General features: G+C 41.2%; 1 protein-coding gene across 1 annotated transcript; it reads left to right on the forward strand.

Annotated features, from left to right (window-relative positions):
• Positions 1-2,913: 2,913 nt before the first annotated feature.
• LOC146360800 (uncharacterized) lies at positions 2,914-15,388 on the forward strand. The gene is made up of 2 exons (XM_084921350.1): positions 2,914-5,396; positions 12,253-15,388. The coding sequence occupies exons 1-2, from the start codon at positions 3,063-3,065 to the stop codon at positions 14,662-14,664; spliced, it is 4,746 nt and encodes a 1,581-aa protein (XP_084777476.1). The 5' UTR covers positions 2,914-3,062; the 3' UTR covers positions 14,665-15,388.
• Positions 15,389-16,406: the final 1,018 nt, after the last annotated feature.

The raw sequence follows: 16,406 nt of genomic DNA on the forward strand, positions 1-16,406 counted from the left end.
ATCCTTCTGTACGCAGCTTAAAATGAGTCCTGAGGAAAGAGGTTGAATGGAAGTGGTGAGGAAGAGTGTCATGTTTTTTTCCTCTGTAATAAATAAACTAAATAATAAGCACAAATATTTTTGTTTTCCAAATATATTTTTACGAGCGCTGAACATGTGATCAAGATTAGACGATAAATACAAGATTAATTTCACTATTCTGCTGTATTTCTACTTAACACCTACCTGACTCACTTTTGAATGAAATTAATGCAACGTGTGAGACTAATATTTTTAATCAGATCTTAATTTATGCAAAAATATCCATCATAGACCCCAGAAAAAAGCATGAATAAAAAGAACACCCGATCCATGATATTAAAAAAGCCCTGATCATTAATAGCAAGTCTTTTTAATATCAACCAATAAGAGTAAAGTTAGCTTAAAGGCACAACCCCTGTTTTTCAGGCAGAGGAGAAAAAGAGGAGCTTCGTTTAAGATAAAGAAGCATGCAAAGCTACTCTAGTTGAGTCCAAGAATAAGAATATCATGTTGGAAATGAACATGAGGATGATCAAAACACATTCCCTCCAACAAATAAATACTATAGAGAGCGGAGCTGCTTCATCATTTTAAAAAAACAACGTCTTTGGCTGAGCACAAACACAAACGCTCAGGAATCAGATTAACCAACAACAGACAAGCTTTCTTCCAACAACTCAGAGTAAAGAGTAATGAGCTAACACTGAGTAACTGTTGGCCAGTAAAATCAACGGTTGCTAACTTTCACATGCAGCAGCTCATTAAGACACTTAAAATAAATTGAATTAAGACATTTAAATGTTGGTTGTATTTTCCTTCCCGATGCATGTGAAAGGTTAAGACTTACATCTCCAAATGTACTGGAACTGATTTGAACCAGAGGACTCAGCCACACTGTTACTATGTACTGCATAAACACGTTTACCAATGAAGGCAAATCAGACGCTGTCCTGACTGTGTGGCTAAATTTTGTGCTGAAAGCATCAAATCAATTGAATATGATTAACTTGCTATGAGAGTTTTTTAGTCCAAGTGTGACTTTTTCTGGGTTCATACACCTTTCAGGGTCAAATTCAAGCACTTTGTAAGCACGTTTAATGTCCATTTTCAAACTTTTCCAGCACATTACCATAAAAAGGATGCATATTTCACTTCGCATCACCTGAGTAAGACCACGTGAAAGGCCAAATGAATAAGTCTTCTCATCAGATATTGATGCTTCTTTCTTATGTGACACAAAAAACAGGAGGAGACAGATCTTTGCTTGTGTTGTTTTTTAAGTTCATTCATTCAAAACTAACTGTAAGACGCTTAACTACATTGCAGTCTGTGTTATTGTTGTAGACCTAATTATCACCTTTAAAGTGTTTGTGCTAATAACATCATGTAGAGTAAGACAGGCATAGAGAACAGCACTGACTGGGAGAGGCTTTGAACAGATGACATACTCAGATCAATTCAACACTTTAGACTTTAAAAATGCACAAGCGTCTTTCAAAAACCTATTTATTTAATCTATCATCATTGATATTATTATGTACAGTTATAATGTACTGTTCATCTCCCTTAAATAAACAGGCAGCCTTAAAGTGTGAAATAGTCACTTGTCTACTGTCTCAGTGGCTGATAGTGCCCCACAGGCCTCAATGTGAGCTTGAAGCCATTATGTTTAAATTGTTTAATGATAAACAGATTTTGAATGAAAGGAGGAAACTTCGGTAGCACAAAAAAGTGCCTATTCTTTGTTCCCATATGGTTCAGTCATATTACCGTCATTTCCCCCTAAGGTGTTCCCAAAGACACCAGGTTAATACTTGAAAAAGCTGCAGCAAGACACAAAAATATCATCAATATTCTGTTTACTTGGTGACAACGTCGCTTTTAGCCTTCAATCAGAAAGCCTGACGTTGGCTAGTTAAGCATCGGGCTAACGTTTAACGCTTTCACTTGAGGGAAGTAACTCGTATTACTGCTACTGCTGTGTAATCTTGGTTAAATTCACAGCATATGCTACACGTTACCCTGCAATAACTAACTGTTAGAATAGCGGCACCGTATTGTATCGCACTGAGTGCACTTCAATCCTTTATCCCGCGAGTTTGCTAGCTAGCAAAATAATAATACCAATTTTTTAAAAAATAACATGTGTAACGTACACACTCGAGAAAATTATTTACTAGTACTTACGCAACTCCCCCGTTGTGAAAACGTACAAATCCTTCTTGTATTTTTCGTTTTCCAGCAAACACTCATTAAAACGGCCTCCAGGCACATTAGTGCACTCACCCCCGACTGATCAGGGAGGGGGTGGGGGGTCACACATTGAAACAGACTAACGTGCAGAGGTACAGCCCAGGCAGAGAAATGTTGCTTTTAGACTTTGCGACTCATTTTATTTCTCTATCTGATAAGAAACTATTCAATCAGATAGTTATTTGTGGTGAATGAAATACGGTTACAGTTTCAAGAAGTTTTAAGCACCAAATCCGAAATCCAAGCACTGCAATATTAAAATCCAATTCAATTTCTTGTTTGCTCCGAAATCTACGACATGACTATATACAGAAAAGCTTGACATGGTATGCAAAAAACCCCGAAAACAATACAAATACATGAACAAAAAATGTTTTAACTGTCAGTTATGTCATTTTAAAATTTTCCAAAACTGACATTTTCTTTGACTGACTGATATTAAATTGATTAGGGTCAAATTTAGTGTGAACAATATTACACAAACAAGCACGTGTGTGCGCATGCGCACATATTTGAATCGCTTCGAATATGTGCGCATGCGCACATATTAGAATGCTTCGATCGCTTTTGAGTGGTAACTTTGCTTCGATCTTTTCTGACATCATAACTTTGCTTTGATCCCAAAACCCATAAATAGGAGCGCTCACCTGTTACTTTATGCTTAACGGACGTTGACCTGCAGCAACTAAAACCCTTTCGAGAAGTTTTGAGAGCAATTTACAGGAGAAACCAAAACAAGTTCAGTTTTGTTTCTCACCAATTTACAGCGCAAACAGACACATTACACCATGTCAGCCAACCCATCCTTCGGCTCAGATGAGCTTGAAATATCTAAAGGGACCATTTTGGGAGATCACCACGTGGTGGAGGCTTTCCTTGGAGAAGGAAGCTTTGGTGTCGTAACGAAATGTCGCGATACAAAAAAGAACCAAACTGTTGCTATCAAAGTCAACAAAAGCGACCCTGAAATTCTGCTCCAGGCAAAACTGGAACTTTTCATCCTGGAGCAGCTACGACGCTTGGATCCAGACAGGTGCAACATTGTCGAATGGAACGGCTATTTCCTCGATGGAGAGCGCATTTGCTTGAATTTCGAACTCCTCGACCAAAGCCTGTCAGACTACATAGGGGACCGGAATAACCAAGGTCTCCCAATGAGAGAAATCAGGCCAATTTTGCATCAGCTCGCAAATGCTCTGTTCCACCTGGGTTCTGTGGGAATAGTTCATGCTGACCTCAAACCTGTCAACATCATGGTTGTGAACCGCAGTGAGTCTCCTGTCAAAGTCAAACTTATAGACTTTGGCATCGCATGTCCTGCTTCTGCAGTGATTCCTGGTGGTGCTGTGGGGACAATTGGTTATTGTGCCCCTGAGATTATGCTTGGCACTTCATATGATGAAGCAATTGACATGTGGTCTCTGGGGCTGGTAGCTGTGGAGCTTGCTACAGGGGTGCCTCTCTATCCTGGGGAAGACGATTATGATGTTTTGAAATTCATAATTGAAACTCAGGGTCAGCTACCAGATCATCTTCTAGAGTCTGGCTTGTACACTGACTGCTATTTCATCGAGGATAACTACAACGAACAGCGCTGGACATTTAAGACCCCAGAACAATTTCAATACGAGACAGATTATCGATCCAAGGAAACTCGATCGATAAAACTTAAGCGTCTCGATGACCTCGAACAACTGCTGAAAGTTAGGCGAGGACCGGAAAATGGCCAAACATTATTTGTAAGGCTAATCAAAGAAATGTTGGCCTTGGATGCAAATCGGCGCATAACACCCTCGGAGGTTATGAAGCATCCCTTTTTCGACCCTCGCCTCTCAAGGAGAACCCCCTGCACTGACATGAATAGCACAGGGGGAGAACTCCTTGTGCTCTCTCAGCAGCCTTCAAGCTGGAAAAGTCATGGATCGCAAAAATTCAGCTGCAGTGTCCAAAACTCAGTTGAATTTCCTCAAAAAGGAGACATCAACACCTCAGCCAACCCATCTGCCTCTGAAGATGATCTTCAAATAACGGAAGGGACCATTTTAGGAGATCACCACGTGGTAGAGGCCTTCCTTGGAGAAGGAGGCTTTGGTTTGGTAACCAGATGTCGCGATACAAAAAACAACCAAACTGTTGCTATTAAAGTCAACAAAAGCGACCCTGAAATTCTGCTCCAGGCAAAACTGGAAATTTTCATCCTGGAGCAGCTACGACGCTTGGATCCAGACAGGTGCAACATTGTCGAATGGAACGGCTATTTCCTCGATGGAGAGCGCATTTGCTTGAATTTCGAACTCCTCGACCAAAGCCTGTGGGACTACATTGGGGACCGGAATAACCGAGGTCTCCCAATGAGAGAACTCAGGCCAATTTTGCATCAGCTCGCAAATGCTCTGTTCCACCTGGGTTCTGTGGGAATAGTTCATGCTGACCTCAAACCTGGAAACATCATGGTTGTGAACCGCAGTGAGTCTCCCGTCAAAGTCAAACTCATAGACTTTGGCCTCGCATGTCCTGCTTCTGCAGTGATTCCTGGTGACCGTGTGGGGACGGTTGGTTATTGTGCACCTGAGGTTATGCTTGGCATTCCATACGATGAAGCAATTGACATGTGGTCTCTGGGGCTGGTAGCTGTGGAGCTTGCTACAGGGGTGCCTCTCTATCCTGGGGAAGACGATTATGATGTTTTGAAATTCATAATTGAAACTCAGGGTCAGCTACCAGATCATCTTCTAAAGTCTGGCTTCTACACTGACTGCTATTTCATCGAGGATAACTACAACGAACAGCGCTGGACATTTAAGACCCAAGAACAATTTCAATACGAGACAGATTATCGATCCAAGGAAACTCGATGGATAAAACTTAAGCGTCTCGATGACCTCGAACAACTGCTGAAGGTTAGGCGAGGACCGGAAAACGGCCAATCATTATTTGTAAGGCTAATCAAAGAAATGTTGGCCTTGGATGCAAATCAGCGCATAACACCCTCGGAGGTTCTGAAGCATCCCTTTTTCGACCCTCGCCTCTCAAGGAGAACCCCCTGCACTGATATGAATAACACAGGGGGACAAAACCTTGTGCTCTCTCAGCAGCAATCATCGTTTGGGTGGCCAGAATTCTAGGGGAGCTAGAAATTCTTGTGGAAAAAAAGCCCAAAACAATAACATCAACAAAAACAACCAATGAATATGGTCTTAAACTTGGGCACAATTTGGCTTGAAATCCATCAACTAATCTCTCAATATTCAAAGCGGAGCAGCAGACAACTTACCATCACATCAGTCCTTCAATCAGACCTACAACAAACGTCTTCCTTCTCTCACCCCAACCGGTCGCAGCAGATGGCCGCCCCAACCTGAGCCTGGTTCTGCTGGAGGTTTCTTCCTGTAAAAAGGGAGTTTTTCCTTCCCACTGTCGCCAAAGTGCTTGCTCATAGGGGGTCATATGATTGTTGGGTTCTCTGTATGTATTATTGTAGGGTCTACCTTACAATAATACATACAGCCTTGAAGTGACTGGTGATATGATTTGCTGCTGAATGAATTCGGAACTAATTGGAAATCTGAATATTAATTAAATAAACCTGCTTTGAGCATCAATTAATTGTTGTTTGAAATTCTTTATAAATATATAAATATAGTGCCACTCTTCTACTGTTTAAATTGCAACTGTTTAATACTGACTAATTTATTCATACACTTGAGCATAAACACACGCACAGTAAATGGCCTGTATTTGTACAGCGCTTTACTTAGTCCCCAAGGACCCCAAAGAGCTTTACACTACATTCAGTCATTCACACATTCACACACTGGTGATGGCAGCTACATTGTAGCCACAGCTGCCCTGGGGCGCACTGACAGAGGCGAGGCTGCCGGACACTGGCGCCACCGGGCCCTCTGACCACCACCAGTAGGCAACGGGTGAAGTGTCTTGCCCAGGGACACAACGACCGAGACTGTCGGAGGCGGGGCTCAATCTGGCAACCTTCCAATTACAGGATGAACTGCGAACTCTTGAGCCACGATTGCCCTATATACACATATACTTTACAGTACTAGTCAGTGCTTACATACTAGTTCTTTTCCCTACTTTTTCATGCTTACTGGTACAAATGCCCGTTACTAGAGTTAAATGCTATCAATGTATTCTCACAGTTATGGAACTGTCAAATGCATACAAAATAATGCTCACGTAAACATAACTGTGCACTAGTTTGCCCTTATTGCTGCAGTTTGTTTCAAATCACTTTGAATAAAGCTCAGCTTCTCTCAAGCTCTCTCTTACTATCTCTCACTCTCTCTCTCTCTCTCTCTCTCTCTCACACACACACACACACACACACACACACACACACACACTATGTAACGTTTCAGCAAGAAAATACCCCCCCTCCCCCCCACAGTGACACCACCACCACTAGTCTGCACAGCTGATATGAGGCAACATGGATCCATCCTTTCATGCTATTTATGCCAAATTCTGACCCGACCATCTGCATGTCAGAGCAGAAATCAAACTCATCAGACCAGGCAACATTTATCCAATCTACTCATGTCAAATTTTGAGAACTGTAGCTTCAATTTCCTGTTCTTAGCTGACCAAAACGCTCTTCTGCATTCTTTGGTTGGAACAAATGGTTGTATGAGCTACGGTTGCCTTCCTATCAGACATTTTTCTCTGACCGTTGACATCAATAAGGCAGTTTTTCCAAGAGAACTGCCTTTCACTGGATATTTTCTCTTTTTTGTCACCGAAAAGGGTGTCTGTGTTACTTCTTGTCTTATATATATTGTCTCTGTTTTCCTCTGTCCTTTGTCAGAGTGTCTGTTCACCTACCCCCTGTGTCTCCATATTCCCAGTGTTCAAGGTTTCCGAGTGTTTTCCCAGTTTAGGTTTTCATGGTTGGTTCTGTTTGCTACTCAGCCAGAATAAACAGCTCGCTCTTTTAAAAGTAGGCTCCAGAATGGATGATGGGATGTTCGCATGTCTTTATGTAACACTGAGTGTGCTGAACTAAAGGTAGGCCTAGTTTCATTTTCATGGTCATTATTATCAAGACAATGATTACGCCTTATTCTGATTATTTCTCCCTTTTGGAGGTGTAACATTTACATGAGGGGTGTAGGAACATTTCCCCCTAAATATTTTTAGATACATTTTTGTTGAAGTCACTGTTTTTGTCGTATTGATGATAATGCAGCTCAAATAAATGCTTTTAAATAAAAGAATAACCGTTCAAAGTGCTCAGTGGTGAAACTGTAACTCTTTCAGAGTTTGACAGCTGGACAAGTGATGCCGTATTTAAAGAAACATGAGATGAGTGCAGCATATTATCTGAACAGAGATCATTCAATGAGCAAGAATAAACACTGAAAGAGAAACACTTCACTGTTGATTATCATATGAAGTCTAATGAAAGCTGTTAATCTGTTAATATCCTGTTAATCTGCATACAGCAAATACAGAACATGCGACTTTAAAGCATCCAGCAAAGTGATAACTGTCCTCTGCCCACTAAGTAGTGACTCTACAAAAGATTATTTTCAATATATCATCTTTATATTATATTTATATTATATTTAGTTATTCTCCAGCGCAACAATGTAAGGAGCTCTGTGATTGGTTAGGAAAGGACAGACTGGCCACCTCGATTTTTCTTCACTGCACATTGATCCATAGCTTTGCTCTGTAAAGGCTAACAACGTGCTTTTGCTTTACAAAGACATTTAGCGTCGGTATTCACTCTCTTAAAATGCCACTGAACACTGGAGTGAAATGGAGCCCTGATCCTCAGAGTTTTATTGTTCCTAACATTTCTTATAGATAGCACAGATAGTGCCCCACTGCAGTAATCACTCATGTCTAGATATTCCTGTTAAAAGGGAGTTTTTCCTCCCCACTGTAACATGGCAAACATAGCAAACGGATAATCCAGCTGAAGCTTCAGACAGCCGTCAGACAGTGAAACACTGCCATCTGCTGGACTCGAATAACACAGACGCTGCTTTGACGGGTGAGGGAGTTTCAACAAGTCTGCAACGACTACAGGAACTATTAGAGCGGACATGGTGCTCTAATGGCTGCTTCATTAATGTAGGTCAGAAAGGATCAAACATATCAATAAATTGTGAAATACAAAAATTACTGTTTCACTGCACACACAAACCTTCTCTTATTAGCACAACACTGCCCAGGGCTCAGAGTGTATTCCTTATAGACTATTAAACCTTAGCATGTTATTTTAATGTCTTACAGGTGAAACAGCCAACCAGTAATCCTAACTGTAATTTAAAATATTCAGCTGCAAAAATGCTTTTAGCAAATAATTTTTTATGACTGCTGCTAAAATTCAATACTAGATTTTTGCTGGTCTGATTAAAAGGTTAAATGTAGAAGTTTTAGGATCATATATTAATACTTCCAAAACAATAAAGTTGTTGTAGAGAATCTATATTCATTATTGTTGCTCATCATGGAAAGACAAAGACATCAGACTCTGCTGAAAAATTTTACACCCTCCTACTCTCTGCACACAGCGGTCTGAGGGATCTTCCAGGATCGGGGATTTTATTTATTTTGTTCTTTTTGGTCTTCCTGGTTAGTAGGTTGTGATTTTCTACCTGTTGATCTCACATTTGAACATGATTTGCTCTGGAGCAGATTAGGTTCAAAGCATGAGTTGACCTGGCATTATGTCTTGGATTACAAAAAAATCCCACATTAAACCTTGAAGTTAGCCGGATAAGACAGCGTTCTGTTTCACAGTAAAGGCCTCAGAGAGTTGTTGCTAACCAAAGTCTATCTTGTACGGCCACGCAGCATCTAATGACGTTTTGTAACCTGCCACTACGAAGGAGCAGTGAAATGATTTCTGTTTTAGCGCACATACACTGTGTGCTGAGCAGTATAAGGACATTAAAGTGATGTTCATTGCCACTGAAGCAGATGCATGTGTGTGTTCTGCAGACTGATTGAATCCTTCTGTACGCAGCTTAAAATGAGTCCTGAGGAAAGAGGTTGAATGGAAGTGGTGAGGAAGAGTGTCATGTTTTTTTCCTCTGTAATAAATAAACTAAATAATAAGCACAAATATTTTTGTTTTCCAAATATATTTTTACGAGCGCTGAACATGTGATCAAGATTAGACGATAAATACAAGATTAATTTCACTATTCTGCTGTATTTCTACTTAACACCTACCTGACTCACTTTTGAATGAAATTAATGCAACGTGTGAGACTAATATTTTTAATCAGATCTTAATTTATGCAAAAATATCCATCATAGACCCCAGAAAAAAGCATGAATAAAAAGAACACCCGATCCATGATATTAAAAAAGCCCTGATCATTAATAGCAAGTCTTTTTAATATCAACCAATAAGAGTAAAGTTAGCTTAAAGGCACAACCCCTGTTTTTCAGGCAGAGGAGAAAAAGAGGAGCTTCGTTTAAGATAAAGAAGCATGCAAAGCTACTCTAGTTGAGTCCAAGAATAAGAATATCATGTTGGAAATGAACATGAGGATGATCAAAACACATTCCCTCCAACAAATAAATACTATAGAGAGCGGAGCTGCTTCATCATTTTAAAAAAACAACGTCTTTGGCTGAGCACAAACACAAACGCTCAGGAATCAGATTAACCAACAACAGACAAGCTTTCTTCCAACAACTCAGAGTAAAGAGTAATGAGCTAACACTGAGTAACTGTTGGCCAGTAAAATCAACGGTTGCTAACTTTCACATGCAGCAGCTCATTAAGACACTTAAAATAAATTGAATTAAGACATTTAAATGTTGGTTGTATTTTCCTTCCCGATGCATGTGAAAGGTTAAGACTTACATCTCCAAATGTACTGGAACTGATTTGAACCAGAGGACTCAGCCACACTGTTACTATGTACTGCATAAACACGTTTACCAATGAAGGCAAATCAGACGCTGTCCTGACTGTGTGGCTAAATTTTGTGCTGAAAGCATCAAATCAATTGAATATGATTAACTTGCTATGAGAGTTTTTTAGTCCAAGTGTGACTTTTTCTGGGTTCATACACCTTTCAGGGTCAAATTCAAGCACTTTGTAAGCACGTTTAATGTCCATTTTCAAACTTTTCCAGCACATTACCATAAAAAGGATGCATATTTCACTTCGCATCACCTGAGTAAGACCACGTGAAAGGCCAAATGAATAAGTCTTCTCATCAGATATTGATGCTTCTTTCTTATGTGACACAAAAAACAGGAGGAGACAGATCTTTGCTTGTGTTGTTTTTTAAGTTCATTCATTCAAAACTAACTGTAAGACGCTTAACTACATTGCAGTCTGTGTTATTGTTGTAGACCTAATTATCACCTTTAAAGTGTTTGTGCTAATAACATCATGTAGAGTAAGACAGGCATAGAGAACAGCACTGACTGGGAGAGGCTTTGAACAGATGACATACTCAGATCAATTCAACACTTTAGACTTTAAAAATGCACAAGCGTCTTTCAAAAACCTATTTATTTAATCTATCATCATTGATATTATTATGTACAGTTATAATGTACTGTTCATCTCCCTTAAATAAACAGGCAGCCTTAAAGTGTGAAATAGTCACTTGTCTACTGTCTCAGTGGCTGATAGTGCCCCACAGGCCTCAATGTGAGCTTGAAGCCATTATGTTTAAATTGTTTAATGATAAACAGATTTTGAATGAAAGGAGGAAACTTCGGTAGCACAAAAAAGTGCCTATTCTTTGTTCCCATATGGTTCAGTCATATTACCGTCATTTCCCCCTAAGGTGTTCCCAAAGACACCAGGTTAATACTTGAAAAAGCTGCAGCAATACACAAAAAATATCATCAATATTCTGTTTACTTGGTGACAACGTCGCTTTTAGCCTTCAATCAGAAAGCCTGACGTTGGCTAGTTAAGCATCGGGCTAACGTTTAACGCTTTCACTTGAGGGAAGTAACTCGTATTACTGCTACTGCTGTGTAATCTTGGTTAAATTCACAGCATATTCTACAAGTTACCCTGCAATAACTAACTGTTAGAATAGCGGCACCGTATTGTATCGCACTGAGTGCACTTCAATCCTTTATCCCGCGAGTTTGCTAGCTAGCAAAATAATAATACCAATTTTTTAAAAATAACATGTGTAACGTACACACTCGAGAAAATTATTTACTAGTACTTACGCAACTCCCCCGTTGTGAAAACGTACAAATCCTTCTTGTATTTTTCGTTTTCCAGCAAACACTCATTAAAACGGCCTCCAGGCACATTAGTGCACTCACCCCCGACTGATCAGGGAGGGGGTGGGGGGGTCACACATTGAAACAGACTAACGTGCAGAGGTACAGCCCAGGCAGAGAAATGTTGCTTTTAGACTTTGCGACTCATTTTATTTCTCTATCTGATAAGAAACTATTCAATCAGATAGTTATTTGTGGTGAATGAAATACGGTTACAGTTTCAAGAAGTTTTAAGCACCAAATCCGAAATCCAAGCACTGCAATATTAAAATCCAATTCAATTTCTTGTTTGCTCCGAAATCTACGACATGACTATATACAGAAAAGCTTGACATGGTATGCAAAAAACCCCGAAAACAATACAAATACATGAACAAAAAATGTTTTAACTGTCAGTTATGTCATTTTAAAATTTTCCAAAACTGACATTTTCTTTGATTGACTGATATTAAATTGATTAGGGTCAAATTTAGTGTGAACAATATTACACAAACAAGCACGTGTGTGCGCATGCGCACATATTAGAATCGCTTCAATCGCTTCTAATATGTGCGCATGCGCACATATTAGAATGCTTCGATCGCTTTTGAGTGGTAACTTTGCTTCGATCTTTTCTGACGTCATAACTTTGCTTTGATCCCAAAACCCATAAATAGGAGCGCTCACCTGTTACTTTATGCTTAACGGACGTTGACCTGCAGCAACTAAAACCCTTTCGAGAAGTTTTGAGAGCAATTTACAGGAGAAACCAAAACAAGTTCAGTTTTGTTTCTCACCAATTTACAGCGCAAACAGACACATTACACCATGTCAGCCAACCCATCCTTCGGCTCAGATGAGCTTGAAATATCTAAAGGGACCATTTTGGGAGATCACCACGTGGTGGAGGCTTTCCTTGGAGAAGGAAGCTTTGGTGTCGTAACGAAATGTCGCGATACAAAAAAGAACCAAACTGTTGCTATCAAAGTCAACAAAAGCGACCCTGAAATTCTGCTCCAGGCAAAACTGGAACTTTTCATCCTGGAGCAGCTACGACGCTTGGATCCAGACAGGTGCAACATTGTCGAATGGAACGGCTATTTCCTCGATGGAGAGCGCATTTGCTTGAATTTCGAACTCCTCGACCAAAGCCTGTCAGACTACATTAGGGACCGGAATAACCGAGGTCTCCCAATGAGAGAAATCAGGCCAATTTTGCATCAGCTCGCAAATGCTCTGTTCCACCTGGGTTCTGTGGGAATAGTTCATGCTGACCTCAAACCTGTCAACATCATGGTTGTGAACCGCAGTGAGTCTCCTGTCAAAGTCAAACTTATAGACTTTGGCATCGCATGTCCTGCTTCTGCAGTGATTCCTGGTGGTGCTGTGGGGACAATTGGTTATTGTGCCCCTGAGATTATGCTTGGCACTTCATATGATGAAGCAATTGACATGTGGTCTCTGGGGCTGGTAGCTGTGGAGCTTGCTACAGGGGTGCCTCTCTATCCTGGGGAAGACGATTATGATGTTTTGAAATTCATAATTGAAACTCAGGGTCAGCTACCAGATCATCTTCTAGAGTCTGGCTTGTACACTGACTGCTATTTCATCGAGGATAACTACAACGAACAGCGCTGGACATTTAAGACCCCAGAACAATTTCAATACGAGACAGATTATCGATCCAAGGAAACTCGATCGATAAAACTTAAGCGTCTCGATGACCTCGAACAACTGCTGAAAGTTAGGCGAGGACCGGAAAATGGCCAAACATTATTTGTAAGGCTAATCAAAGAAATGTTGGCCTTGGATGCAAATCGGCGCATAACACCCTCGGAGGTTATGAAGCATCCCTTTTTCGACCCTCGCCTCTCAAGGAGAACCCCCTGCACTGACATGAATAGCACAGGGGGAGAACTCCTTGTGCTCTCTCAGCAGCCTTCAAGCTGGAAAAGTCATGGATCGCAAAAATTCAGCTGCAGTGTCCAAAACTCAGTTGAATTTCCTCAAAAAGGAGACATCAACACCTCAGCCAACCCATCTGCCTCTGAAGATGATCTTCAAATAACGGAAGGGACCATTTTAGGAGATCACCACGTGGTAGAGGCCTTCCTTGGAGAAGGAGGCTTTGGTTTGGTAACCAGATGTCGCGATACAAAAAACAACCAAACTGTTGCTATTAAAGTCAACAAGAGCGACCCTGAAATTCTGCTCCAGGCAAAACTGGAAATTTTCATCCTGGAGCAGCTACGACGCTTGGATCCAGACAGGTGCAACATTGTCGAATGGAACGGCTATTTCCTCGATGGAGAGCGCATTTGCTTGAATTTCGAACTCCTCGACCAAAGCCTGTGGGACTACATTGGGGACCGGAATAACCGAGGTCTCCCAATGAGAGAACTCAGGCCAATTTTGCATCAGCTCGCAAATGCTCTGTTCCACCTGGGTTCTGTGGGAATAGTTCATGCTGACCTCAAACCTGGAAACATCATGGTTGTGAACCGCAGTGAGTCTCCCGTCAAAGTCAAACTCATAGACTTTGGCCTCGCATGTCCTGCTTCTGCAGTGATTCCTGGTGACCGTGTGGGGACGGTTGGTTATTGTGCACCTGAGGTTATGCTTGGCATTCCATACGATGAAGCAATTGACATGTGGTCTCTGGGGCTGGTAGCTGTGGAGCTTGCTACAGGGGTGCCTCTCTATCCTGGGGAAGACGATTATGATGTTTTGAAATTCATAATTGAAACTCAGGGTCAGCTACCAGATCATCTTCTAAAGTCTGGCTTCTACACTGACTGCTATTTCATCGAGGATAACTACAACGAACAGCGCTGGACATTTAAGACCCAAGAACAATTTCAATACGAGACAGATTATCGATCCAAGGAAACTCGATGGATAAAACTTAAGCGTCTCGATGACCTCGAACAACTGCTGAAGGTTAGGCGAGGACCGGAAAACGGCCAATCATTATTTGTAAGGCTAATCAAAGAAATGTTGGCCTTGGATGCAAATCAGCGCATAACACCCTCGGAGGTTCTGAAGCATCCCTTTTTCGACCCTCGCCTCTCAAGGAGAACCCCCTGCACTGATATGAATAACACAGGGGGACAAAACCTTGTGCTCTCTCAGCAGCAATCATCATTTGGGTGGCCAGAATTCTAGGGGAGCTAGAAATTCTTGTGGAAAAAAAGCCCAAAACAATAACATCAACAAAAACAACCAATGAATATGGTCTTAAACTTGGGCACAATTTGGCTTGAAATCCATCAACTAATCTCTCAATATTCAAAGCGGAGCAGCAGACAACTTACCATCACATCAGTCCTTCAATCAGACCTACAACAAACGTCTTCCTTCTCTCACCCCAACCGGTCGCAGCAGATGGCCGCCCCAACCTGAGCCTGGTTCTGCTGGAGGTTTCTTCCTGTAAAAAGGGAGTTTTTCCTTCCCACTGTCGCCAAAGTGCTTGCTCATAGGGGGTCATATGATTGTTGGGTTCTCTGTATGTATTATTGTAGGGTCTACCTTACAATAATACATACAGCCTTGAAGTGACTGGTGATATGATTTGCTGCTGAATGAATTCGGAACTAATTGGAAATCTGAATATTAATTAAATAAACCTGCTTTGAGCATCAATTAATTGTTGTTTGAAATTCTTTATAAATATATAAATATAGTGCCACTCTTCTACTGTTTAAATTGCAACTGTTTAATACTGACTAATTTATTCATACACTTGAGCATAAACACACGCACAGTAAATGGCCTGTATTTGTACAGCGCTTTACTTAGTCCCCAAGGACCCCAAAGAGCTTTACACTACATTCAGTCATTCACACATTCACACACTGGTGATGGCAGCTACATTGTAGCCACAGCTGCCCTGGGGCGCACTGACAGAGGCGAGGCTGCCGGACACTGGCGCCACCGGGCCCTCTGACCACCACCAGTAGGCAACGGGTGAAGTGTCTTGCCCAGGGACACAACGACCGAGACTGTCGGAGGCGGGGCTCAATCTGGCAACCTTCCAATTACAGGATGAACTGCGAACTCTTGAGCCACGATTGCCCTATATACACATATACTTTACAGTACTAGTCAGTCCTTACATACTAGTTCTTTTCCCTACTTTTTCATGCTTACTGGTACAAATGCCCGTTACTAGAGTTAAATGCTATCAATGTATTCTCACAGTTATGGAACTGTCAAATGCATACAAAATAATGCTCACGTAAACATAACTGTGCACTAGTTTGCCCTTATTGCTGCAGTTTGTTTCAAATCACTTTGAATAAAGCTCAGCTTCTCTCAAGCTCTCTCTTACTATCTCTCACTCTCTCTCTCTCTCTCTCTCTCACACACACACACACACACACTATGTAACGTTTCAGCAAGAAAATACCCCCCCTCCCCCCCACAGTGACACCACCACCACTAGTCTGCACAGCTGACATGAGGCAGCATGGATCCATCCTTTCATGCTATTTATGCCAAATTCTGACCCGACCATCTGCATGTCAGAGCAGAAATCAAACTCATCAGACCAGGCAACATTTATCCAATCTACTCATGTCAAATTTTGAGAACTGTAGCTTCAATTTCCTGTTCTTAGCTGACCAAAACGCTCTTCTGCATTCTTTGGTTGGAACAAATGGTTGTATGAGCTACGGTTGCCTTCCTATCAGACATTTTTCTCTGACCGTTGACATCAATAAGGCAGTTTTTCCAAGAGAACTGCCTTTCACTGGATATTTTCTCTTTTTTGTCACCGAAAAGGGTGTCTGTGTTACTTCTTGTCTTATATATATTGTCTCTGTTTTCCTCTGTCCTTTGTCAGAGTGTCTGTTCACCTACCCCCTGTGTCTCCATATTCCCAGTGTTCAAGGTTTCCGAGTGTTTTC

The sequence above is a fragment of the Perissodus microlepis genome, chromosome 23 (assembly GCF_051167445.1).
Source record: "Perissodus microlepis isolate ML-2025 ecotype Zambia chromosome 23, ASM5116744v1, whole genome shotgun sequence".
Taxonomy (NCBI): domain Eukaryota; kingdom Metazoa; phylum Chordata; class Actinopteri; order Cichliformes; family Cichlidae; genus Perissodus; species Perissodus microlepis.